Source organism: Muscardinus avellanarius, assembly GCF_963383645.1.
Source record: "Muscardinus avellanarius genome assembly, chromosome: 11".
Taxonomy (NCBI): domain Eukaryota; kingdom Metazoa; phylum Chordata; class Mammalia; order Rodentia; family Gliridae; genus Muscardinus; species Muscardinus avellanarius.
The window spans coordinates 77,713,794-77,738,842 of NC_137797.1; the positions used below are offsets into that span (position 1 = coordinate 77,713,794).

General features: G+C 35.9%; 1 protein-coding gene across 3 annotated transcripts; it reads left to right on the top strand.

Moving 5' to 3' along the window:
- Positions 1-8,154: 8,154 nt before the first annotated feature.
- Positions 8,155-20,118, top strand: TWF1 (twinfilin actin binding protein 1; the record flags this gene model as incomplete). Of its 3 annotated transcripts, XM_080705452.1 has the most annotated exons (10): positions 8,155-8,194; positions 9,683-9,760; positions 12,181-12,359; positions 13,548-13,643; positions 15,269-15,373; positions 16,208-16,228; positions 17,006-17,131; positions 17,603-17,753; positions 17,922-18,043; positions 19,948-20,118. In XM_080705452.1, 10 exons carry the CDS (start codon positions 8,170-8,172, stop codon positions 20,116-20,118), a joined length of 1,074 nt encoding a protein of 357 aa, XP_080561578.1. The 3 variants fall into 3 exon arrangements, with proteins under 3 accessions (XP_080561578.1, XP_080561579.1, XP_080561577.1); XM_080705453.1 differs by lacking the exon at positions 16,208-16,228; XM_080705451.1 differs by lacking the exons at positions 9,683-9,760; positions 16,208-16,228 and having other exon boundaries at positions 8,170-8,194.
- Positions 20,119-25,049: the final 4,931 nt, after the last annotated feature.

Consider the following 25,049-nt stretch of genomic DNA (forward strand, 5'->3'; position numbering starts at 1 on the left):
GACAGAGCAGGAGGCAGGGATGAGAAGTACCTGGGAGAATCTGGTTAACCTATGAAACTCATGTTTCATGAAACCTTTGCCAACATAATAACTGAATATCACAAAAGAAGAATTGGACATTTTTCTCACCAATACATAAATATACACCTAACTTTGCTCTTAATGTACTAAATCTAAGACATACATTAATTAAAGTAAAATGTGTTGCATTCCAATGATTAAAGAGAAAGAAAAGGCAGAACAAGCCTCAGACTTCTATGAATTCTTTGGTCCCATCCTACCCAATCCTCCAATGAGGTCGATTCTTCATTGACAACAGGTTAAACATAACTGAAATGAAGCAGCAGAGAGGAAGTGTTCCCAAGGGTTTTCTCTTTGAAGAGCTGTCTCTGAGAACTCATGTGTGAGAGAACAGATTAAAAAAAAAAGGTGTCGTTGCCGGGCGTGGTGGCGCACGCTTGTAATCCCCGCGCTTGGGAGGCAGAGACAGGAGGATCACGCAGGTTCTAAGCCAGCCGCGCGCGCTGGCTTAGGAGACCCTGTTTCCAAAATGAAAATGTAAAAAATAGGTCTGGGAGTGTAGCCCGGAGGTAGAAGGGCTTCCAGGAACCCCAGTACCACCAAAAAAAAAAGGTGTCAAGTCTAAGGCTGTAACAAAGAATGAATTCCAAACCAGAATTGTAAGATTACAATATATATACAAAGAGAAAATACTGGTTTCTCTTCACGATATTATTCAGTTATTCTATGAAGCCAGGCGTGGTGGCACACGCTTGTAATCCCAGCATTTAAGAGGCTGAGAGAGGAGGATCTGGGTTCGCGGCCAGCCTCAGCTACTTAGTGAGACCCTGTTTCAAAATAAAGAATAAAAAATAGGGCTGGGGGTGTCACTCGGAGGTAGAATGCCCCTGGGTTCCAACCCTAGTACTACAAAAGAAATTATTCTACGAAATAGTCAAATTAGCATACTAAATATTTGTTAAAGATGGCAAAGCCTTTTTTTAACCTTGGGAAGAGTCAATATTTAAGAGAATGTTACATTTCAGAAAATATATGTATCTGTTAGCTGGGCATGCTGGCACACACTTGTAATTCTAGTACTTGGAAGGCTGAGATAGGAGGATCACAGGTTCCTGGTCAGCCTTGGCAACTTGTGAAGCCCTCCATAACTTAATGAAACCCTGTTTCAAAAATAAAGAATAAAAGAATCAGCTGAGAGTGAAGCTCAGAGGTAGATTACCCCTGGGTTCTATCCCTGGTAACTAACACACACACACACACACACACACACACACACACACACACAGAGAGAGAGAGAGAGAGAGAGAGAGAGAGAGAGAGAGAGAGGGGAGGGGAGGGGAGGGGAGGGGAGGGGAGGGGAGGGGAGGGGAGGGGAGGGGAGGGGAGAGGAGAGGAGAGGAGAGGAGAGGAGAGGAGAGGAGAGGGAATATATGTATCCGTTATACTATTCTTAATTGCTATGGAAGTGAATTTTATCAAAGTTTAAAAATGCTTTATTAAAGGATGGGCAGAGCCTATTATTTCAGTACTTGGGAAGCTAAGACAGGATTGCAGGTTAGAGGCCAGTAGTATGCGGTAACTTAGACCCTGCTTCAAAAGTGAAAAATAAAATAGGTTTGGGGCTCAGAAGTAGATCACCTTTGATTTCAATCCCCAGAAATACACACACACACACACACACACACACACACACACTTTTCAAAGAATAGAGAAATATTTGTATATTTTGAAATATCTAAAATAGTTCTAATTTGATATTATAAACAATGCTTATTTACCAACATTTGTTCAAAGCAATACTTTCAGGTCTAGGCTGATTTGTAAAAATATAGAAAACCTTTGCCACTATCTTCTCACATATAGAGAATGTAAGATATGAACTAACCACATTTTACCTTCATAACTCCTTGCTCTCTTGATGTCCAAATTTTCACTAGTTGTAACATGAAATTCAGGAACTGGGTGGGCTTGTATATTATAGCATCCCCCATTTTACAAGTCTCCTATCCAAGTTCTCACTCTATGAACTAAAGAACTGTATAATGAGAGATATTTGTACCTAGCAGTTTGGGTAAAGAAAAATGCCTCACAAAATATGTTTGGTTGCTAGTAAAAAAAAAAAAAAAAAAAAAAAAAAAAAAAAAAAAACTGGAAATAATAATGGCTTAAATCATGCTAAAGTAATTTTTCTTGAATATAAAATAAGCCTAGAAATAGCTATAGCAGATCACATATGAGAGTAGCAGTGAACAGAATTCAGGTTCTTTTCTTCCATTCAATGTAGAGTTTTTATCACTAAGTTTGCTTCAGGTATAAGACAGCAGCTAGAACTTTAGCTATCATATCTTTATTGCAATAGGCAATAAAAGAACAGAAAGTGGGATGAAAAAATAAAGAAAGCATTTTTCATCGGCTAACAAGCCCAATTTTTTTTTTTTTTTTATGGTACTGGGGTTTCTGGAAACCCTTCTACCTCCGGGCTACACTCCCAGACCTATTTTTTAATATATTTTTATTTTGAAACAGGGTCTCTTAAGCTAGTGCGGCTGGCTTTGAACCTGCGTGATCCTCCTATCTCCGCCTCCCAAGCGCAGGGATTACAAGCGTACACAACCACACCCAGCTTTAACAAGCCCATTTTAAGAAGTCTTTTAAGAAGATTCACCAAATAACCTTTTCTACTCCAGGTTGGAACTTAACTACATTTAGCTGCAACAGAAGTAAAAACACAAACTTTTAGTTGGGCATTTGAAACACCAAATGAAATCTGAGGTTTGTTATAAAGAATGAGAATATTATGTAGTAACTGTCTATCTCCCCAAAAGCTGTTATTATTATTATCACTATCATTATTTTCATTATTTTTTCATGTGGTATGGGGGATTGAACTCAAAGGCACTCTATCTCTAGGCTATCCCTCCAGCAATCCCTTATTATTTTTTCTTTCTTTCTTTTTTTTTTTTTTTTGTAGTGGTACTGGGGGTAGAACCCAGAGGCTTTTTACCTCTGGGATACACTCCCAGACCTATTTTATATTTTATTTGGAAACTGGGTCTCACTAAGTTGCTGAGAGCCTCACTAAGTAGCTAAAGCTGGCTTTGAACCTGAGCGATTCTCCTGTTTCAGCCTCCCAAATACAGGGATTACACGTGTGTGCCACCATACCAGGCTCCCCTTATTATTTTGAAACAGGGTCTTGCTAAGTTACTGCACAATGTTCAACTCGAATCATCAATCTCCTGTTTTAGCCTGCCAAGCACTGGGATTATAGGCATGCATCACCACTCCAAAGGCTATTATTAAATCATTAAAAATACATGTGTTCCAATAAAATTATTTTAATGATGTTTGAACAGTCCCTTTTCTGAGATTCATTGCATGGTTTAATTTATTAACATAAAATGTTAAGAGTTAAATCAGTGGAACATCCCTAAATACAATCACCACACTGATCTAGCTTAGTCATAAAAGAACAAGATATATACATTGGAACTGCTTTATAAAACCCTTGCTGTGAAGCAGTACTTAGCTTTACTAAGTATACTAAATCGGTTTTGGATTCTACCTATATGAATATTCTTAACTTATTTTTTTTTTGCGGGTCTAGGGATGGAACCCAGGGGCATTCTACCTCTGAGCTACACCCCCTGCCCTATTTTTTATTCTTTATTTTGAAACAGGGTCTCACTGAGTTGTGAAGGGCCTCACTAAGTAGATGAGGCTGTCCACGAACCCAGATCCTCCCGTCCCAGCCTCCCAAATGCTGGGATTACAAGCGTGTGCCACCACGCCCGGCTATTCCTAACTTTTTAATTAACATTTATCTCCTTGAAGTGCTGGGAATTGAACCTGGGACCTCATACATGCTAGGCAAGTACTCTACTACAGAGCTACATCCCCAGCCCTAAAGTTTTTGTTTACAGACAGCTCCAAAAATCATTTAAAAATGACATGAAGGGGCTTTAATTCTCCAAATTTTCAAGTATTGCTCCTTGGTCCTCTTATCAACCATTTGTTGTGAACCTTTTTAAGTTTATTTTAAAAATGCAACACAACAGAAAACAAACAAAACCTTGCTATGCACACTCAGCTTCCATCTGACTTAGCATCATCTACCAGCAAGACTGCAGATTCCAGCCCTTAATCTTTTAACATGAAAATGCTTGTATCTGTTGTGACCCCCCAAAAACACTTAAAGGACATGAAAGTTGTCCCACATTAGAAACTCATTATTAGAGCATCCTCTGTGCATACTATTTTAATATCATAGAAATATTATTAGTATTAAATAGCATCACTATAAAAGACAGAACATGGTCTGTTCAAAGTGGTTTGCAAATATTCCCACTGGCCATTTAAGCCATCCTACTACCCCATATGAGATGCTAGAGATAATGAGAGAGAGATTCAAATGCTGTTGCTAAGGCATTTCTTCAACCCAGGGTGAAAATTCTACCATAAATAATACATTAAAATGCTGTCTGCTTTATGCATTTTTACACATTGATTCAAGTATACAACCTTATCAACAAATATTTTGAATAAAAATGTTTTCACTTTCTTTCATTAGGAAGTACATATTATATATTGGGATTATCTAGTCCAGATTTCATTTTGGAGAGTAATAAAAAAGGTATTATTTGGTTGAACTGACCTTTAGCCCAAACTCTTTGTTCTGTTGCTCACTGACTTATTCAAACATCACAGAGCCTGACTGGACCGAAGAATCTTCTATTATATATTCCATTTTGTTAAAACTTTTAGCAGTCTTGCCAGTGGATTGTTGGGAGTTATAATTACATTCATTTAATAAGTTACTCTCAAAGTATATTGCTTAATGCTTGATCCTCACTGTTGTGACCTAATGAGTTTTTTTTTTATTATTTGATGCTTTATAAGTCTAAGTATGTTATGTAAGATAATAGCAATTGGTTATATTTCAGTTTTATGATCCTATATAAGAAAGCAACTTTAGATAATTTCCCTTGATGATTAGAAGTTCAGTATAATCTTATTTGCTCTATTTTATATGACATTATTTTAAACATACTCTCTTATAATGTATTGTGTTAGATTATTGCTAACTAACAAGCTAATATATATTGGGCAACTAACATATCAAAAGTTTTATAAAGTCATATCTCACTTGATTTCAATGATGATAATGATAATAATAATAATAAAAAATTACTATTGTGCATTACAGGAGAGAAAATTAAAGCTCGGAGAAGATAGATAATTTTGTTTTTGGACATACAAATTCATTATGGCTTTTTATCCTATATAAGAATTCCTTTTCTAGAAAAGCCTAAAACAAACAATGCTGAAATCTGTTAAGTTTTTTCACAAATTAAAGAAGAAATGATTCTCTCCCTTTTTTAATGTGTTTAACATTCAGTTATTCCAGTTGCTTCTTTTTTTAAGTCTGTGCATTGTAAATTTACATTGTATTGGTGTATAGACTGTTAGATAGATGCATGTACATAGTTCTTGGGAAATGATTCTCTTCTAAAGAAGGTTTCCAATTCAGAGAAGAGACAAGGTAGATAAGTGATTCTTTATAGTTTTTTTTTGTCCATACACAAACATATGCTGCTCACATTAATGACATACCCATCGTATTCTCTTCTGTATAAAGAATTCATGGAGGATCTAAATTTTTAGCTGTCATTATTTGTCAACTGACCACACAGAAGATCCAGGTCAGAAGCCTTAGGGTAACAACCAATCTGCAGGCTTAATCTGACCTGCATGTATTTGTTGGTTTTGTTTTCTCATTTTTTTTAAAGTTGAAATTGAGATTTTACATGCGCATCTAATTTCTGGCATCACTTGAAAATCAGATCAGTTTCTCTGGGCCTAAATCCGCACAGGGCATCAGTGAGTTAGAGTTGAGCAGTGGCGGCTTCCTTTGGATGAAACCTGTGTTCCGGGTTACCAGAGTTATCTTTTTTCAACCTCATTAATTTGTTATTTAACTACTTCCTTCCAGCGCATTTAGGCTTGTGACTGCAACCTTGAATTTAGGTTCTAAGGACCAGCTTTGCCAATTCTGAGGCTGTTTTCCCTACCCAAGAGTCATCTCCTCTCCTGAGGCAACTACGCCTTTTATTCATGGGCATTGTGACCTGGGCAGAGCAGCCTGCTTGGCCAAAGGCTGATTTGACATCTGAACTAAGCAAAATCAATCATATACTATTTTATAGGAACTTGGACTTAGACAACCTCTTTAATCACTGCATCCAAGTAGAATTGTGACTGTTGATTTGTGGCCATATTCTGTTATTTTGATTACAGAAGCAGAGAGATTCCCTTTGGAGAGAGAGAAAGGCAGAAGATGAAGACTGGCCATGAGGACCATGAGATTCTACTGTAGCCTTGTAATGCAACCCCTTTGTGCATACTTTGTCTTAAATGGGTTGTTGTCTCTTACAAACATTTGTAAGCCTCGAAAGCCTTCCTCTTTCTGTGCCTCGATTTCTAAACTTCTTAAAGTTGCAAAATAAAGCCTGCCAGAGAGGATTATGTGAGTTGTTCAGCCTGGCAGACAGGAATCTGAGGGTGCTCAAATATAGTCTTTGAAAACCATAAACCACCATACAAATCAAAGGTATTATTTCAGGATAGCTTTGGCAAAAGTTCAATAATAGGGTTCGGCACTGGGACCATGGTCTTTATAACTTTTAATTCAAACTACTGCATTGACAGAAAAAAGCACGCTTTCTGGAAGATGTTCTAAATGGAAAGTCCATTTAAGTTGATGGTCCTAACCTAAATGGCCTTTCCTCTTCAGGGCTGAGCATTAAGTGATCCTAGGCATTAACGTGGGGAAGTTTTCTTACTTTTTTTTTCTCTCTTTATCGGTACTTTTGAGCAGCGCCAGCTTCCTTAGGCAATTTTCCCTAGTCACCAGGATGTGAATCAGCCAAAAAACTGAAAGTGAACTCTGCAATTTTCTGTCTGCTCAACAATGCAGTCAAAACTGGTAAATCAGGACAAACCACTGTGTCTGGAAGGACCTGGTTGGAATGAAAGACCTTCCTACACTTCTTAAATCCAAACAAGTCATAAAACTGAAATTAAATCATGCTTATTTCTGAATATAAAGTTCTTTTTTTGAGAAAGAGTTCAGATAACATGTAACAGAATGTGGCAACCTTATTTGCTCCGGTCTCAGTAAAGAAAAACAATTGAAGGCCTGCTATTTAGTAACTAATAAAAAATACACCGTATTCAAAGAATTTTACTAACTTGCACTTATTTTGTTAGTCTGAACAATATTTGTTAGCAGGCTTTAAATTTGTATTTTAGTCCAAGGTTCTAGAAACAGGGCCTCTCTTTCTACCTCGAGTAGCAGAAAAGCTGTTCAAAAATAAAAACAAAATTACCTTTTGGAAAAGAAATGCACAGAAAATGAGAATTTTAACTAACATCATGCTACCATAAAAATGTATCCAAGTGAACTTCGAAAAATTACTTAATTTAAAACAAAAACAAAACCCAGTGGTACAATCGATCACATAGGAATACTCAAGTCAGTTTATCTTTTCATTCTTAGTAGCTGTCTCTTCTGCGAGTGAAAAGGAAAAAAAATATGGTTTCTAAATATGCCCAACTGAAGAAATAACGATTTAAGACCAATGTTATTTAAATTGTGGAAGGAAAAAAATGATGAGACCTCCCCACATATATATTTATTCTTTTTTTAAAAACTGGGGTGGGGAATGGCCTCTTCTTTATGTCGAATTGTTTGCTATTACAAACCAAAGAGGAGGTCGTGCACGTCTTCTAGGATGAAAATGTAGGTTCGGCAAAATGGTCATTTCTGTTCCGAGCATCCCTAGGCCGGGCCAGCTTCCGGGGGTCCGCGGGAGGCTGGAGGCCGACGCCGGGCGCGGAGCCCTCCGCACGCTGCTCCTCACTCTCGGGTGGAGGCCGAGAGGGCGGGCGGGGGGCGGGGGGCAGAGGGCGGGGCCGGCGCCGAGGCGGGCGGCGACCCCCGGGTGGGCGGGGCGGGGGCGGGGCTCCGCGGCGCGGGTCGCGGGCGGATGACGTAGGAGTCCGGCGAGGAGCCGCCACTTCCTGGAGCCGCCGGTCGGGGCCGCTCGCTTCACTCCGCGCCGGAGCCGGGAGCCCGCGGCCGCCGCCATGTCCCACCAGACCGGCATCCAAGGTAACGGCGCGGGCTGGCGGGCGGGGAAGGGGTCCCGGGAGGCGGGCGGGCGGGCGCGTAGTGACTCCCGCGGGGCGAGCGGGCGCCCTCGCCCCGCCCGGCCCCGCCGCCTCGAGGCCTGCGTCCCCGCCCGGCCGCCGCCCCCGCCGCGCGGACCCGACCCCGACCCGGCGGCGCAGGACCCGCTCCCGGAGAGGGGCGCGCCCTCCCCACCCGCGGTCCCCGCTCGCCGGGGGAAGAGCCCCGGCGACCCGGCTCCTTTCCCCGTCGGGCCGGGAGAGTTTTCTTTCTGTCACAGGAGATTGTTGCGGGACTTTGTTTATAAAAGAGGGACAGGCCAGAGTCGTTCTTACATCCGTGGGGAGCTTGAATTCTGTTAAGAGAAATCCTGGGCATGGCGTTTGTTTCGACCTTTTTCCTGTGTGCTTCCCAAGGAAACTGAGAAGTCTGATCTATGTGGTTGCCTTTAATTATTCCCGTCTTGACAACTGAATGTGCAGTTACTGTTTCTCTGACCTCCATTATTTTCTGGTTTGAAAATGGACAGTCTGGAAGTGCTCACCTCATGAGAATCAAGTAATATATCCCGGGGTTACTCACGATCACTTAACGAGTTCTAATATAAATGTAAGCTCTTCCTGTTAATAGACGAGGAATGTTTGCCCCAGTGGACACTTAGTTTCGTGTTTTGTTTGTAAGGATCTTTGACACTGCTCCACGGAACTCCCTGCATCACACACAAGCAAAAATGGTCCGAGTTCTACAAGTATTGCTCTATTTATCCGGGCTAATGTTGACATTTAAGTATGTAATTACTGACATTCATGCTTGAGTCTTACAGGAAGCGCTACCTAAATAATGATCTTGAGAGTAATGGACAACACAAGAACAAATTAAAGCTTATAATAGGTACACAAGGGTTAGGCTATTAAATGTGTATTTGCTCAGTGAGTTTAACTTTTTTTGAGAAATAGAAGTAAGAATATGGGAAATATAAGACCTAATGCAATTATTCTTAAACCAGATTAGAATATTTGATACTGATATTTTTAATGGGCAAATACATAAAATGAGTTGATGAAAAGACTATCATAAGCATGAAATTTAACTAGAAGAGAATGAAAGTTTTTGACATTTTTAAACAAGTTGTAAGGGTGTTTCTTAAAATGGTTATTTGCCCGTTATTGGGTTTCAACAACTTAAGTAATTCACTTCATTTTCATTTCTGCTACAGAATTATCTACCTAAAACATTAGAATTAGTATGCTTTAAAATATATTTGTTTATTTTAATTAATGTTTATATTATACTGCTTAGTTGTATTTAGTGTTCACTATTTTATACCTTTAAGTCTTTTAATACTGAGAGGATGCTAAAAATTCTAGATTTTTTCCTTGTATTACAATTTATTTTTCTTCATATAGATAGCAAATGAAAATACTTCTAAGTATAAAAAGTAAGTTTATTTTTCCCTATCCTTTTCTACAGCAAGTGAAGATGTTAAAGATATTTTTGCCAGAGCCAGAAATGGAAAATACAGACTTCTGAAAATATCTATTGAAAATGGTTAGTTAAATATTTAAAAGTTTTTGTCCCTGGATTACTGGATGTTATACTCTAAATTTCAGTGTGTTGTCAGTAATTTGAACTATTAGTATGAAGCAAGTTCAAACCTTGCCTTAAAGTAATTTGGGCTCTTTACATTTTGTACAGGTTCATAAGGGCCCTTGTTTTCCTTCTGAATTCTGTAGTTATCAGGGAAATCCAAAGATGATTTTTTTTTTGGTGTGCCATCTTCCTTTTACTTTTTGTGTCTCAATTTCAATTTCTGTACCAAGATCCATTTCTAAGCCAGTTCCGTACAAAGGATTTCACAATCCCATTTTTTCCACCTGATTGCAACCTGTGCTACAGAAATGATTGCCTTTTCTTGTTTGTTTAAGTTCTGAGAATATAACACTCTAAGTTGACTTTTTTTTTTTTTTTTTTTTTTTGGTGGTGGTGGTACTGGGGTTCCTGGAAGCCCTTCTACCTCTGGGCTACACTCCCATACCTATTTTTTATACTTTTTTATTTGGAAACAGGGTCTCTTAAGCCAGAGAGGCTGTCTTCGAACCTATGCGATCCTCCTGTCTCTGCCTCCCAAGTGCAGGGATTACAAGCGTGCGCCACCACGCTCGACTAAGTTGACTTTTTAAAAATAACTTTGTAAGTAGAAAAAGTGCTTGCGTGGAGAATCTTCTAAACCAGATAGATTCAAATTTGAACCATTATTATTATAACTACTTGGCCAACAATGTATTAAAATATTCCACTGGCCTATTTTTGAGTACTTTGAAATATTTTGCTTTGGAAAAATAACTTTTTCATAAACTGGATTATAAATATAGTTTTCCATTTTTTGCTTATATATTAAAATACCAGATCGGTTGGGTGCGGTCGCACAAGTCTGTAATTCTAGCTACTCAGGAGACTGAGTCAGGAGGATATTAAGATAGAGACTGACCTGGGTAACTTAGCTAGATTCTGTAGCAAAATAAAATTTAAAGAGCAGGGAATGTATCTCAGTGGTTGAGTGCCCTTGAATTCAATCCCCGATACTACAAAAACAGAATAGTTTATAAAATCTGCAGTTGTTCTACAGATACACAATATTTAACAGGAATAAATATATGGTGCAAAGCATTATTGAGCAATAATGAGCTCAATATTTTAGCAGTATTGAGCTAAATTTGTTTTTCTTTTCTTTCTTTTCTTTTTTTTTTTTTTTTTTTTTTTTTTTTTTTTTTGCAAGTCTGGTCATGGAACCCAGGGGCATTCTACATTCGAGCTACACCCCCTTCCCTATTTTGTATTCTTTATTTTGAAACAGGGTCTCACTAAGTTGCAAAGGGGCTCCCTAAGTAGCTGAGGCTGTCCGCAAACCACAATTCTCGGGTCTCAGCCTCCTGAATGCTGGGATTACAAGTGTGCGCCACAAGGTCTGGCTGAGCTAAAATTTTTAAAGGGCATCTCTTCCTAAGTGATTAGTTAAGTAACTAAATAGAAAACTTAAAAGTTCACTAATTAGTACCTATTCAGAAGGTAAGTGCCACTGTTTTCTATGTTAGTAGTTTTTGGTTTTACTTTTTGTTTTGAGAAAATTTTAAAAATAAGAACATTATAAAGAGTAAATAAGAAAAATCCTTATTCTTAAATTTATTTAAATCAATATTTTATAATATTTGTTGCAAAGTTTTTAAAAAATTTAATATTTTTCTGATATAAGAACTTCTTTAATTATATTTCCCAACTTTCTTCTTCTGAGGCATTACAATAAAAAATTCTTATATATGTGCAAGCCCTTTTTACACTAATCTTTAAATATAGTGATGTTTAAGGTTTTTAAGTTCTTATAAACTGCATGGCATCTTAATTTTCATCTTTTCTGTTTCTGTGAATGTTATTTTTGTAGTTTGTTTTGATAGAGAACTCATGAATGCTCTTTAAATAGAATATAATGTTTTCATGATTGTACCACATAATATTTGTTCTTTATTTTAAGCTATTCCTGAGATTTTATAGTCTGCAGTGAACATTTTTATACAAATGTGCAAAAGATTTTCTATGAAGAGTACATTCACAGTTTTACTTCTTTCTGGCAAATAGCACTTGGCTGTGGCAATACCAATTTATGCCTCTGGGCAAATTTTTAAATATGGGGTACTATATATCCAAATAGTTAAATCTTGTTTTATTTAACATTTCTGACCGACAGTATCAGTTTCAGAAAACATAGTTTTAAATGGAAGTATAGATATGTTAATGTGTTTTGTTGGCAATTTACAGCATAGACATTTTGAAAAGCAAATATAATCACCCACTAATCACAACCATTTGATTTAAATGTTATGATAATTTCTTTGTATTTTATTTTTCTAGTCTACATTGTACATCCATTGGTATTTCAAACTATTAATTGTCTTTTTAAAAACTTCTTTTCATAGAGCAGCTTGTTATTGGATCATGTAGTCAGCCCTCAGATTCCTGGGATAAGGATTATGATTCCTTTGTTTTACCCCTGTTGGAGGACAAGCAGCCGTGCTATATATTATTCAGGTTAGATTCCCAGAATGCCCAGGGATATGAATGGATATTCATTGCATGGTCACCAGATCATTCTCATGTAAGTAATATTTTTATACTTTGTTTGATATTAAATTCTAGAAGGAATTTTCTTTTTTTTTTTTTCTGGGCCAAATGAAGGTTAATAAAATAGAGCCATTTACAATAGGAGGGAATGATCATGGGGAAAATCCTAGGATTGCTAATATGTAGTCATTAGGAGTACTCCTAATGTATAGGAGTAACTTACGTTCCTTCAAAAGTCTTGCCCTTGAAATTAAATTACTTATTTAAAAGTTTTAAACCTGAGGCAATTATAATCAAATTTATGAGACTCTGAAGAATGAAGCTAACTACTTTGTTCTCAGCGTAATAATTGTAATTCTGATTACTAATTGAAGATGATAGTAACTGTTGTTAATGTACATATGTTACTAATAGCTATCTTTCAAGGGATGAGCATGCACACAATTTTTTTTAGGAAAATTGGTAGTTGACTAAATAGAACAAAAGATAAAATTAATAAAGGAATACTATCTGATTTCTAAAAGAACTCTTAAGGTTTCTTATTTTAAAATTAATCAGTAATTTTAAAGCTATCCAGATGTCATTCTCAAAAGATAATCTTGTCCTCTTTAATTCTGCACATTCTGTCTGAAAGAAATAATAGATTTCACCATTCTGGATTATGAAATTATTGATGATAGTTAACTTTAGTAGCTTTCCATAGATAATAATAGACTCTTTAATAATAGTATGTATTATATTTCTTTTCATTCCTGTGTTCCTCATAGAATGATAAGTGCCATAGGTAAGCCATGAATATTTGATTCTTAACAACTTCATAAATAATATCTGATCTAGCTTTGAGTAAAATGTCACTATCAAAAATTATTTCATTTCAGTATTTTTTTCCTCATATTTTAAAATACTTTAAGTAGTTTTTTTTACTATTGGAACTCATTTTATACTAATGAAGAGTTTTTTTTAAATTTACATTTTTTTCTACTTTAAAAAAAGTGACGCTACAATTTGAAATCTACCTTAGTAGCCATCAGTAGTTTAGATCCTCATGTTATATGGTTATTCATTCATGTGTACTCTAGCATTTTATAACCAGTGAGCTTCAGCATTATCACAGTTTGTTTTTAATGCACCTAAAGATTTTAAGAGATTAAAAATGTGCTCTCTCTTGTAATGATATGTCTTCATCTTAAAACATCTAAGTAAACTTTCACAACTTGAATAGGTTCGTCAAAAAATGCTATATGCAGCAACACGAGCAACTCTGAAAAAGGAGTTTGGAGGTGGCCACATTAAAGATGAAGTATTTGGAACAGTAAAGGTACAAAACTCAAACTTTTGTTTTTGTTTGGAGACAATGTTTCCCCATGTGGCCCAAGCTGGTCTTAAATTCTGTGAGCACTTCTCCTATCCCAGCCTCCCATGTAGGACTATAGGCTTACACCACAACGCCTAGTTAAAATGTATATTTTTATGTGGGTTCTTTTGTTACAAATAAAAGATGATAAAAAGAAAAATTTCCAGGAGCAGTGGCACATGCCTGTAATGCCAGTAATTTCACTAGACCTTGTCTCAAAATAAGGTTGGGAATGTAGCTTAGTGATTAATGCTCCACTCTTCGATCGATCCCTAGTACTACCAAAACAAAAACAATATCAAAAGCAAAATAAATCTCTTAGGTAATGGGTAATAATGAATTTAGATGGATAAATATGTAAACACAAGGATACAAGAGAAAATGTTATATTTCATATATATTAACTGATGAATCTATAATTTTGAACTCATAGGATAAATGGTATTAAAACATACCCTTTTCAGACATTTATATGGAAAGTATACATATACTTATGCCATATACATACAAATTAAGAAAATTGAAACATTTTAATAGATTTGTTATTTACTTGTTCAGAAAGTTTTTTTTAATTCAGAAAGTAATATAGTGTAGTGGATAGAGCACAAAAATAAATGGGAATATGTTGCGTGTTCACCATTTTGAGGGGCTGCTTTCTCAGTTTTCTGAGTCTCAGTGTTTTAAACCACAAAAGTTAATGATAAATAAACCCCTTTGGAGGATATTTTAACATCAAAACTGCAATTTTTATGAATGATTATAGAGAAATTTTATAAATTATTTTAGTATCTCAGAATCTGAATGTGTTGATTATTGAATAACTAATAAACTTTTTTCCCAGAAGGTTAAATACAGTTGTACTGTTTACTTGAAGCCTGCCGAGGTTCATTATTTGGCTGGCATCATCATCACCAAATTTATACAAAAGATTTCGTAAATTATAAAACTTCTGGAAATAAAGAGTAGATACTCACCTTAAAAATTTTGAGCTGGGTATGGTGGTGCATGTTTGTAATCCCAGAGCTTGGGAGGCTGAGACAGGAGGATTGCACAGGTTCAAAGCCAGCCGCAGCTACTGAGTGAGGCTCTCAGCAACTTAGTGAGACCCTGTTTCCAAATAAAGTATAAAAAAGGTCTGGGGGTATAGCCTGGAGGTAGAAAAGCCCCTGGGTTCCATCCCTAGTATCACAAAAAAAAAAAAAAAAAGAAAGAAAGAAAGAAAAAGAAAAGTTTAATTTAAGGCCGGGCATGGTGGTGCACACTTGTAATCCCCGTGCTTGGGAGGCAGAGACAGGAGGATCACGCAGGTTTGAAGCCAGCCGCGCATGCTGGCTTAGGAGACCCTGTTTCCAAATAAAAATGTAAAAATAGGTCTGGGAGTGTAGCCCAGAGGTAGAAGGGCTTCCAGGAACCCCAGTACCAATAAAAAAAGAAAAGAAAAGTTTAATTTATGGGATTGAAAAAAAGAAAATAAAATTCTTAATTTTCATTTGACATCTTTTCTGTTAATAATTTTGCTTTTCTAAAGTAACCTCACTTTGGTTTTATTTCTAGAGAATTCTGATAGTATTCCATTTCTGTGCTTACAGGAAGATGTATCATTACATGGATACAAAAAATATTTACTGTCACAGTCTTCTCCTGCCCCACTGACCGCAGCTGAGGAAGAATTACGACAGATTAAAATTAATGAGGTAAGTTACAGCTTTGAATTGTTTGCAAAATTTTAAGTGTTTTGAAATACCATATTTTTAATTAACAGATATAGAGGTAATTAGAGAAGAAAGATGTTAGGTCAGTAACATTCTACCTATTTTAATTAGAGATGAGCATGTGTGCTTAATATATTTTCAGAAAAAAATGTTAAAGTGAATTTTAAACCATCATTTTCATAAGTAACTTTCTTCTAAAATGAACATGGCACAACAATAAATATTGTTAGAAGTATGGCTAGTGTTAAATCTCTTTACTTCGAATACTATATAAATGGGAAATGTTTTACCCACTTACTGCAAAGAATTTTATATCTAGTAGGGTTGCCAAAGCAAGTTTTCTGTTTGTTTTTGTTTTAAAATGTTATATCAGAGAATAGGGTAACTAAAGAGAATAAAAATGCTGTAGAATGTTTAAAATTTCTTGAAGCTCTATAAATTATGTGAACTCGGATGGAGATACATTTGAAAGTGATTTGAATACTTGTTGACCATGCAAAAGTGCATACATTTTAGCCCTATTTTAGTTTATCATATCTTTAATGTGTTTTCTGTAGTCATTCTAATTGAATGTTGGAATAACTACTATACTTAACTAGGACTTTATAGAAAAGAACAAATAGTCAAAACCACTATTCACTAGTTTGATTAATAAGCTTATAGGAATCATTCTTGAAAATGGTTAAATATCATTTAATATTAAATTGGTAGTGGGTATCTATTTTATTATTTAGGCAGAAGTTACTTGGCGTAGTAGGGCTTTTTATGTGAATTTTTTTTATGAGTTTGATAGTTTGTTTTATTCCTTGCAATCAGAACCCAGAGGATCATATTGGGGTATTGCATATGTTCTATGATGTTTTCATTATCCAGTATCTTGCTGTAGAATCTCCATTCATTTTTTAAAGTAAAATTTCTATTTGACTTTCTGTTACATGCACAGCAAATGAGACCTTATATGAGCTATCATTTATCAAGTATAAAAACATAAACGTGCAGTGAAAGCTTTTTTGAAATATTCTATCTTCTCTTCAATCCATGCACACTCATGTTTTAGTATAGAGAGCTCTAAAAGTGTGGAACTTCTTCAGTAGTATAGTTTGTTGAGCTGTGTTGTGTCTATGTATTCTGTCTGTACTTCTTTCAGTTCAGTGCATGATGTTTGTGTTGCATTTTATGTCAAACAGGACAAAATAAATTACTACACGTAGTTATGTATTTTGCTGCTTATAAAGTCTATCAAGGAAAACTTTGTACTTAAAGGGGAGATCTTACAGCATTTTAATTAAGTTTATGTAGTTCATTGAAATTTTGCCAGACCAAGCATAGTGATTATCAGAGAAGAAAATAGAGCAAACAAAACCTTTCCCCCAAGTCCCACTAAAATTGCACACTCATCCATTCACTTGCAACATTTTCATAAAGATGTGTCATGCACTCTGCATGTCAAGAAAGTGCTAGCAGGACTATGAACAAATAAGTTCATGATTTTAAATTGTAGATTGGGAAGGGTTTGAATGATCTTATTTTATAGAGGTTAAGTTGTCTTATTTTTGCCATAAGACACTGCTAAATGCTAAAGCTTTACTAGTAAATTATATCTGTCATACTTAGGTACAGACTGACGTGAGCGTGGACACTAAGCATCAGACATTGCAAGGAGTTGCATTTCCTATTTCCCGAGAAGCTTTTCAGGCTTTGGAAAAACTGAACAACCGACAACTCAACTATGTGCAGTTGGTAAGAAATGTAGAGTGGTTATTATGTAATGACTTTTCTTTTGTTAGCTTAAAGCTTATGTGAAGTTTATTTCTAATAAAATTTTAAAAGTTTACATTTGGTTTTGATTTTTTTTTTTTTTTTTTCCCCCTTCTGTGGTACTGTGGATTAAACCCAGGGGCATACACTAGCCCTAATTTTTTTTTTTTTTGAGACAGAGTCTCTCTAAGTTGCACAGGGCCTTATAAGTGCTGAGGCTGGCTGCAAACTTGTGATCCACATGTGTTGACCTCCCAACTACTGGGATTACAAGTGTATGCCACCATGCCCAGCTTTTTATTCACTTTTTTAAAGTTACAAATCTGTATGTGTTCATATGAAAATGTTTATTTAATTCAGAACTCTTTAAGTTCAGTTTTCTCCTAGCTTTTTTATTATGAAATTTTAACTTAATTTCTGTTTTAGTAAATATATTTTCTTCCTTATTGACAGGAAATAGATATAAAAAATGAAATTATAATTTTGGCCAACACAACAAATACAGAACTAAAAGATTTGCCAAAGAGGATTCCCAAGGATTCAGCACGTTATCATTTCTTTCTGTATAAACATTCTCATGAAGGAGACTACTTAGAGTCCATAGGTATATGATACAATATTTCTAACATGTTCCTTTCAGTTTGTTTATTGATAGTTCAGCACTATATTCTTATTTATTTCTTGCCTAGAGGGCTCAGTTGTAGTTTGAGGCTTATAAACTTGCATTAACTTTTATGCTGCTAATTGTATTTGTTATTATTTTAACTTACAGTTTTTATTTATTCGATGCCGGGATACACTTGCAGTATAAGAGAACGGATGTTATATTCGAGCTGTAAGAGCCCTCTGCTAGAAATTGTAGAAAGACAACTACAAATGGATATAATCAGAAAGGTAGAATTGCCTATTTTAAAATATTCATTTTTGCCAAGTTTTTGTCTTTTCCCTGTAGCATAAGATGAATTGTGATTTATAAATGAAAATGTTTATTTTTATTGTTCTCACCCTAAATCCTTAGGTTCTTCTCTAAGTGCCTGGAGATGACCTATTATGATTCTCATTTCTCTGTAGATCTGTACTGTCTAATGTAGTCATAAGCCATATGTGGCTATTTAAATTTAAGTATAAAATTTTATTTTATTTTTTCATTTATTTTGGTACTGGAGTTTTGAGACCAGAGGCATTCTACCTCCTAGCTTAGCTACATTCCCAGCCCTTTTTATTTTTTATTTTGAAATAGAATGTCACTAAGTTGCAGAAGCTGGCCTAGAATCTGTAATCCTCCTGTCTCAAACTCCCAAGTACTGGGATTATAGGTGTATGCCACCACACGTGGTAAATTTAAGTGTAAATTTAAATAAACTTTAAAATTCAGTCTTAATCACACTAACCTCAGGTGCTCACTAGCCACATGTGGCTAGTGGCTATAGTATTAAGAGATGCAGCATTTGTAGAACATTTTCATTAGTTTAAAAAGTTCTGTTGGACATTGCTGCTAGAGCTACATACTTGAGATTGTTGCTGGGTCTTTTATTAATAAGAAACTACAGTATTTGTATATTACTGTGAATCTTTGGGTGGCTGGGAATCTTTTCAGTTGTCAAGAAAAGAAGAAATGGGCGTAAACATTTAATTTTGGGAACCAAGCTATAAATTTTCTTAAATTTAAATTTAAATTTAAATGCAGTTAAGACATAAGGGAAGATACTGTTTTTTCTTGAACTCTTCAACTCTTAAAAATATAGTTCCTAGACAAGTGTGGTGGTGCACGCTTGTCATCCCAGTATTTGGGAGACTGAGACAGAAGCATTGCATGTTTTAGGCCAGCCTCAACTAAGTGAAGCCTTCTGCAACATAGTTGAGACCCTGTTTCAAAGTAAAGAATAAAAAATAGAAGTGAGGGTATAGTTCGGATGCTTCTGGGTTCAATCCCCAGTTCCCACCAAAAAACAAAAACAAAACAAAACACATACAATATGTATCTCCCTAACAATTACCCATGTTTTTGGTATGGAACCCTTTTTTTTTTTGGTGGTACTGGGGTTCTTGGAAGCCCTTCTACCTCTGGGCTACACTCCCAGATCTATTTTTACATTTTTATTTGGAAACAGGGTCTCCTAAGCCAGCGCGCGCGGCTGGCTTCGAACCTGCGCGATCTTCCTGTCTCTGCCTCCCAAGCGCGGGGATTACAAGCGTGCGTCACCACGCCCAGCTGGTATGGAACCCTTTTAAAGCAGGGGTCAGGTGACTTAACAAAGGACCAGAGAGTAAATCACTTTAGGTTTGTAAATCACTCTAGGTTTTGCCAGGCCAGTTGTGATCTCTGTCATATGTTCTTTTTCTTGATGTTTTGTTTTACAACCTTTTAAAAATGTAAAACAGTCTTGGGCTAGATTTGGCCTGCAGGCTGTAGTTCTACATCTGTTCTAGAGTGATCTCAAGTGACTCAAGGGACAAAGTTGTGAGTAATGTTTCTTAAATATGTAGTGAAACAAAGCAGAACAATTTGAGCATAAATACTAGCTTCTATTTTAAACATACTTAAAATAGTGCTGAGCAGTAAGAGGAAGCCAAATAGAAAGTAATTGTAATTGCTTGTATATTTCAGCAACTCTTCTAGCATCCTCCTAAAAATGATAAAAGTGAAACTATTTACACCTGTGGTCCTTAGTTCTCTTTTGTTGGAATGGGTAGTATGCATTTGTTTGGGAGCATTCATACTTGAAAACTGGCTTGCTTTATTAGGTTTTGAATGTTTTGCTTTATTATATTGTATCACACTATTTCCTCTTTTGCAGATTGAGATAGACAATGGGGATGAATTGACTGCAGATTTCCTTTATGAGGAAGTACATCCCAAGCAACATGCGCATAAGCAAAGTTTTGCAAAACCAAAAGGTCCTGCAGGAAAAAGAGGAATCCGAAGATTAATTAGGGGTCCAGCTGAAACAGAAGCCACTACTGATTAAAACTGCTTTATTGAAACAATGCAATACTAGTTTTTTAAAGTCCAGCTTTTAGTACAGGAGAACTGAAATCATTCCATATATAGTAGGGAAAAAATTGTACTTTTTGAAAAATAGCACTTTTCACTTCTGTGTGTTTTTAAAATTAATGTTATAGAAGACTCATGATTTCTATTTTTGAGTTAAAACTAGAAAATATTTCAACGTAGTAATGTTTAATTTTGTCACACTGTTTTCATAGAGTATTGATTCCACACTTTCACATAATTATTAAAGTTTTATATAGTTGGGCCAGTTTCAGAAAGTCTAATGTCTTAAAGTAGGATATACATATTCCTCTTTAGGGAGATATCTGAACTTTTTTTAAGAGAAGCTTTCAGAAGGACCTTAAAATATTCATAATACTTGGTGAATATGTTAAGGACAAAGTTAGATTATTTTCTAAGTTGAAAATTGAGTGTGCCTAGGAAAAGGTAATGGAAACTTGCTTATTTGGAGGAATTGTGCTATCAGATTGGATCATATCTGCAACTTTTAGAAACAGTGCTTTACTGCAGCAGTCTTTTCTATTTGTCCTTTCTTCTTTTAATAGCATTAAAATTTCTGAAGGTCTAGATTACTCTGAAACTTAAAGGGTACCAATTGTTTTCTGTATTTTAGGATTTCTAAATAATTTTAAAAACAAACAGCCTCAGTAGATTCTCTTTCTAGTGCTTTTAAAAAATTTTTTCTAGGCAGGTGTGGTTGTGCATGCTTGTAATCCCAGTACTTGGGAGAGTGAGACTGGATTGCAGATCAGCAACTTAGTGAGACCATCTGCAACTTAGTAAGACCTTGTTTCAAAATAAAAGAATAAAATAGGGCTGGAGGTGTAGCTCAAAAGTAGAATGCCCCTATATTCCATTCCCAATACGACCCAAAAAGGAAAAAAAAAAGTCTGTTTTCAAAGTGAGTCTTTTCATTATAAATTCTATGAGGCCAAGTATTTATGTTCAGAATGAAATTTAAATTAATATCCAAAAGGAAAAAAAGTTAAGAATATTAAAGTTTTAACAACTTTTCTCAAAACCATGTATTTACAGTAAGTGTTGTGTTCTTTATTGCTTGAGCATATTCAGACTGAAAATTATTTTAAAGTTCTATTGCTTAACAGCCTATCACAGATAAAACAATTAGCTTACTAATCTTATTTTTATTTCAAAACACATTTAACTGTTTACTAAAGCTTTGTATTTTTCTTCACAACCTAGACAGATTTTTGAGCCTCATATTTCTATGATACTTGAAACAGAGGGAGCTAGAACACTTCATAATTTAATCTGTTAAACCTGCTGCAGAGCCATAACATGAGGGGTTTTCTAAATGAACTGTAGGTATCCAGGACTTGGAATTTCTTGACCTAAACTTCATGTTGCATAGAACAACATCAGAAATGCACATTTCATAGTATAAAATATGAAGCACTCATTGCTAAACCTTATTACCTAAGGTAATACATGCACCTTTCAAAAATCAATGTGTGTTCAAGTAAAGCCTATAAGAATAATTGTGGGTTGTCAGATTTTTTAAAAATAGATTTAAGAGTATTTGTGTGGATTTTTCGTTTGTTTGTTTACACATAACTAGACTAAAATATTTAAACATGCAAAATAATTGACAATAATGTTGCACTTGTTTACTAAAACTAAACTTTTAAGTTGTTCCGTGGGTGCACAAATAGACACATATACACACAAATTTTTGCATTAAGAATCCTAGAGCTATGTTGCAAACCATAGCTGAAGCTGTCATTTTCAATCAGGAAGACTATTACATGTCATGAAGACATAAAATAATTTAGTAATGAATGTTTTTCTATACCATCCATGTGCAATTATATTCTAAATTCCACTGCACTACATGAAAGTAAATGGACATTCCAGAATAGAGATGATTGTGTAATCTTTAATTATTATTAAACCAATGATTGCTGAGAATCAGTGATGCATTTGTTTTAGATTATAACGTTGTTTACATTATGTTTTAGGTAACACTAGATGGTGGATAACATATTCCCAATAAATTTATATAGCAGTGAAAAATTACATGCCTTCTGTGAACATTTTATAAGTGCATTTTATATCACAATAAAATTTTTTTCTCTTTAAGTTGTGTATGTTCTGTATTGGTTTACTGGTATAACTTTAAAGGTAGGTATTTGGATAATTTTGCCTAATTTAATAACCTGGCAGTAGTTTAGAAATTTCATTTCTCTATTAATTTACTAATAAGCTTAAATCTAAAAAGTTTTTAAGTAGTTTGAAACCTGGCAAGAAATTGTGATCATAAAGTGCTTAATTTAGATAAGAACGGTCCCACTATTATAGCAATAATGAAAACCCCATGAGTTAACTCTGTTCCTGTTGTGATAGAAGCATCCCAATACAAAGGACCAGATCGCTTGACCCTAACTTCTAGAAAATTACTGTTCATCCAAAGATGATGAATGTATTTCCATTTTACTCAATTCAATGTCGAGTATTTCCTTTTTATTGTTATGAAACATGTCTGGTAGCAATTTAATAAAAGGTTAATAAAGGCTGACTTTTAAAGTCATTTTAGAGCATTCAGAATGTGCCTACGGTACATTGTAAATAGTTCATATTTTTTCTTATTTTCTTTAAATATGTAGCCATACACTGTAAGGCTAACAGGTTCATTTTTATATAAAATAGTGGCAAGTTCTTTTTTATTACAAAATACTGATCCTAGGGCTTCATATTCAGAGATTTGGTAATAGTAGGTTGGCCTACCGTTGCACAAGTGACTGTGTAGCCGTGACAGAACAGCTTACCTTAAATGATATAAATCATGCTCCCTTCTTCAATTCCACAACTGTGTACTTAGTGTACCTATAGTGATTATGATAGTGATTTTATCTCAATAGAATAAAACTTAGTCTTCACTGTCACCTGCTTTCGTCTGCATGTGTCGTCCCATGGCTCTTCCCTTGATCTATTTCTGCTCCAGCTCCTTGGCTGCTCTTTGTGTAGTTGACCAAGCCCAGTGTCAAAAACATTATACTGCATGTCTTTCTTCCCCAGTTACTTACCTCAAGTGTCATATCCAGTCTCCAATCTGATTCACACTTATTGTCTCCTTTCTTGCCTTAGTTCCATTTTGTTTTTCCTCATAGGACTTGGGCATTATGTATCTGTATCTATTGCTTATCTCCCTGACTAAAGCACAAGCTCAGTGGGGATGAGGAATTGTGTTTTATTTGCTGCTGCATCTTCAGCACCTAGAGGAGTGTCCAGGACATAGTGGACACTTTTCATCTGTTGAAAGAATAAATGTTAAGGGAGCACATGCCAGCAGTGGTGGATACAGCACAAGATCTAGCTTCCATGACTGCATTTCTAGCCAGAACAAACCTACTAGCCGTGTTAGGGCTTCTAGCCCTATGAAAGCCAATTTCAGGGCATGGTGGTGCACACTTTTTAAAAATATATATTTTTATTGGTGCATTGTAGTCATACATACATCTTAATGGAATAAAAACTTGTGGAGATATAAATGCACACACCACCCAATTAGCTTTATCCATCCCCATCCCATTTCCTCCCCCTCCCTCCTCATGCTTGATTTAGTGATTGACTCTGACATGTTTTAAGTACATCATACACTTTAAATAGTTTCCATCTTGCCCCTCCCCTCAGATAGGTCACCTTAATTGCTCCGCTATAGGGTCTCTTCTTCATCTAGAGTTCCTATTACCCATTTCTCTCTAGTTTTCACATATTAGGAAAAGCATCTGATTTCTTTTCTGTGACATTTCCCTGAAGATGTCATAATTTTATTCTCCTTTATGGTTGGGTAAAATTCCATTGTGTACATATCCCATAGTTTTATAATCTCCTCATCTGTTGATGGACATCTTGGTTGGTTTCATAGTTTGGGGATGATGAATTGTGCAGCTATGAACATAGATACTCATGTATTAGTTTGGTAGTTTGGTTTTCATCCTTTGGGGTAAATACCCAGAAGTGGTATTGCTGGTTCATATGGTTTGTTTTCATTCTTCTGAGGATCTTCCATACTGTTTTCCAAAGTGGTTGCATTAATTTGCAATCCCACCAATAATGTATTCCATGTCTTCACATCCAATCAATGACAGTTCATCTTTTCCATGGAAGTCCTTTTATTTTCCACAATGATTCCCATTTGCTGAAATCCTGACAGCCAAAAGGTTTGACTTTGACAAGATGATCCACTCACACCCATTTTTAAATAAAGGTCACTTGGATCTGGGAATCTGAGAGACGGGGTGAGGCAGCGGCAGTTTCAAGTGCTTCCTGCCCACAGGACTGCAGGGACCCGCTGGCCCTTTGCTGTGCAACAGGCACGGGCACCTGCCTCACCATTTGGCAGGCCCCAGTCTCGGCCTTGCAGGCCCTGGTCCTGGCCTCTCCGCTCAGCATGCTCCATCCCTGGATCTTGCTGGCCCCAATTCCAGCCTTCACTATGTGGCAGGCTCCTGTCCCCGTGGGCAGGATGTCTACAGAGGTTCCCATTTATATACAAAATGATCCACTCACACCCATTTTAAAAAGGGCTGGGGGTGGATATTGAAACCATGGTCTCTTGCCTGATAGGCAAATGTTCTATTACTGAGCTACATCCCCAGTCCTCTTTTTTTTTTTTTTTTTTTTTTTTTTTTGGTACTAGGGGTTGAACCTACGGGCATTCTTCCTCTGAGCTACACCCCCAGCCCTTTTTTACTTCTTATTTTAAACAGGGTTTCACAGTTTAAAGTGCTGAGGATGACTGCAAATTTGCAATCCTCCTGTCTCAGCTTCTCAAATACTGAGATAAGCATATATCACCACACCCAGTTTTCCAGTACTTTATATTTTATTTTTTGACACTGGGGATTAGACCCATTCTACCTCCAA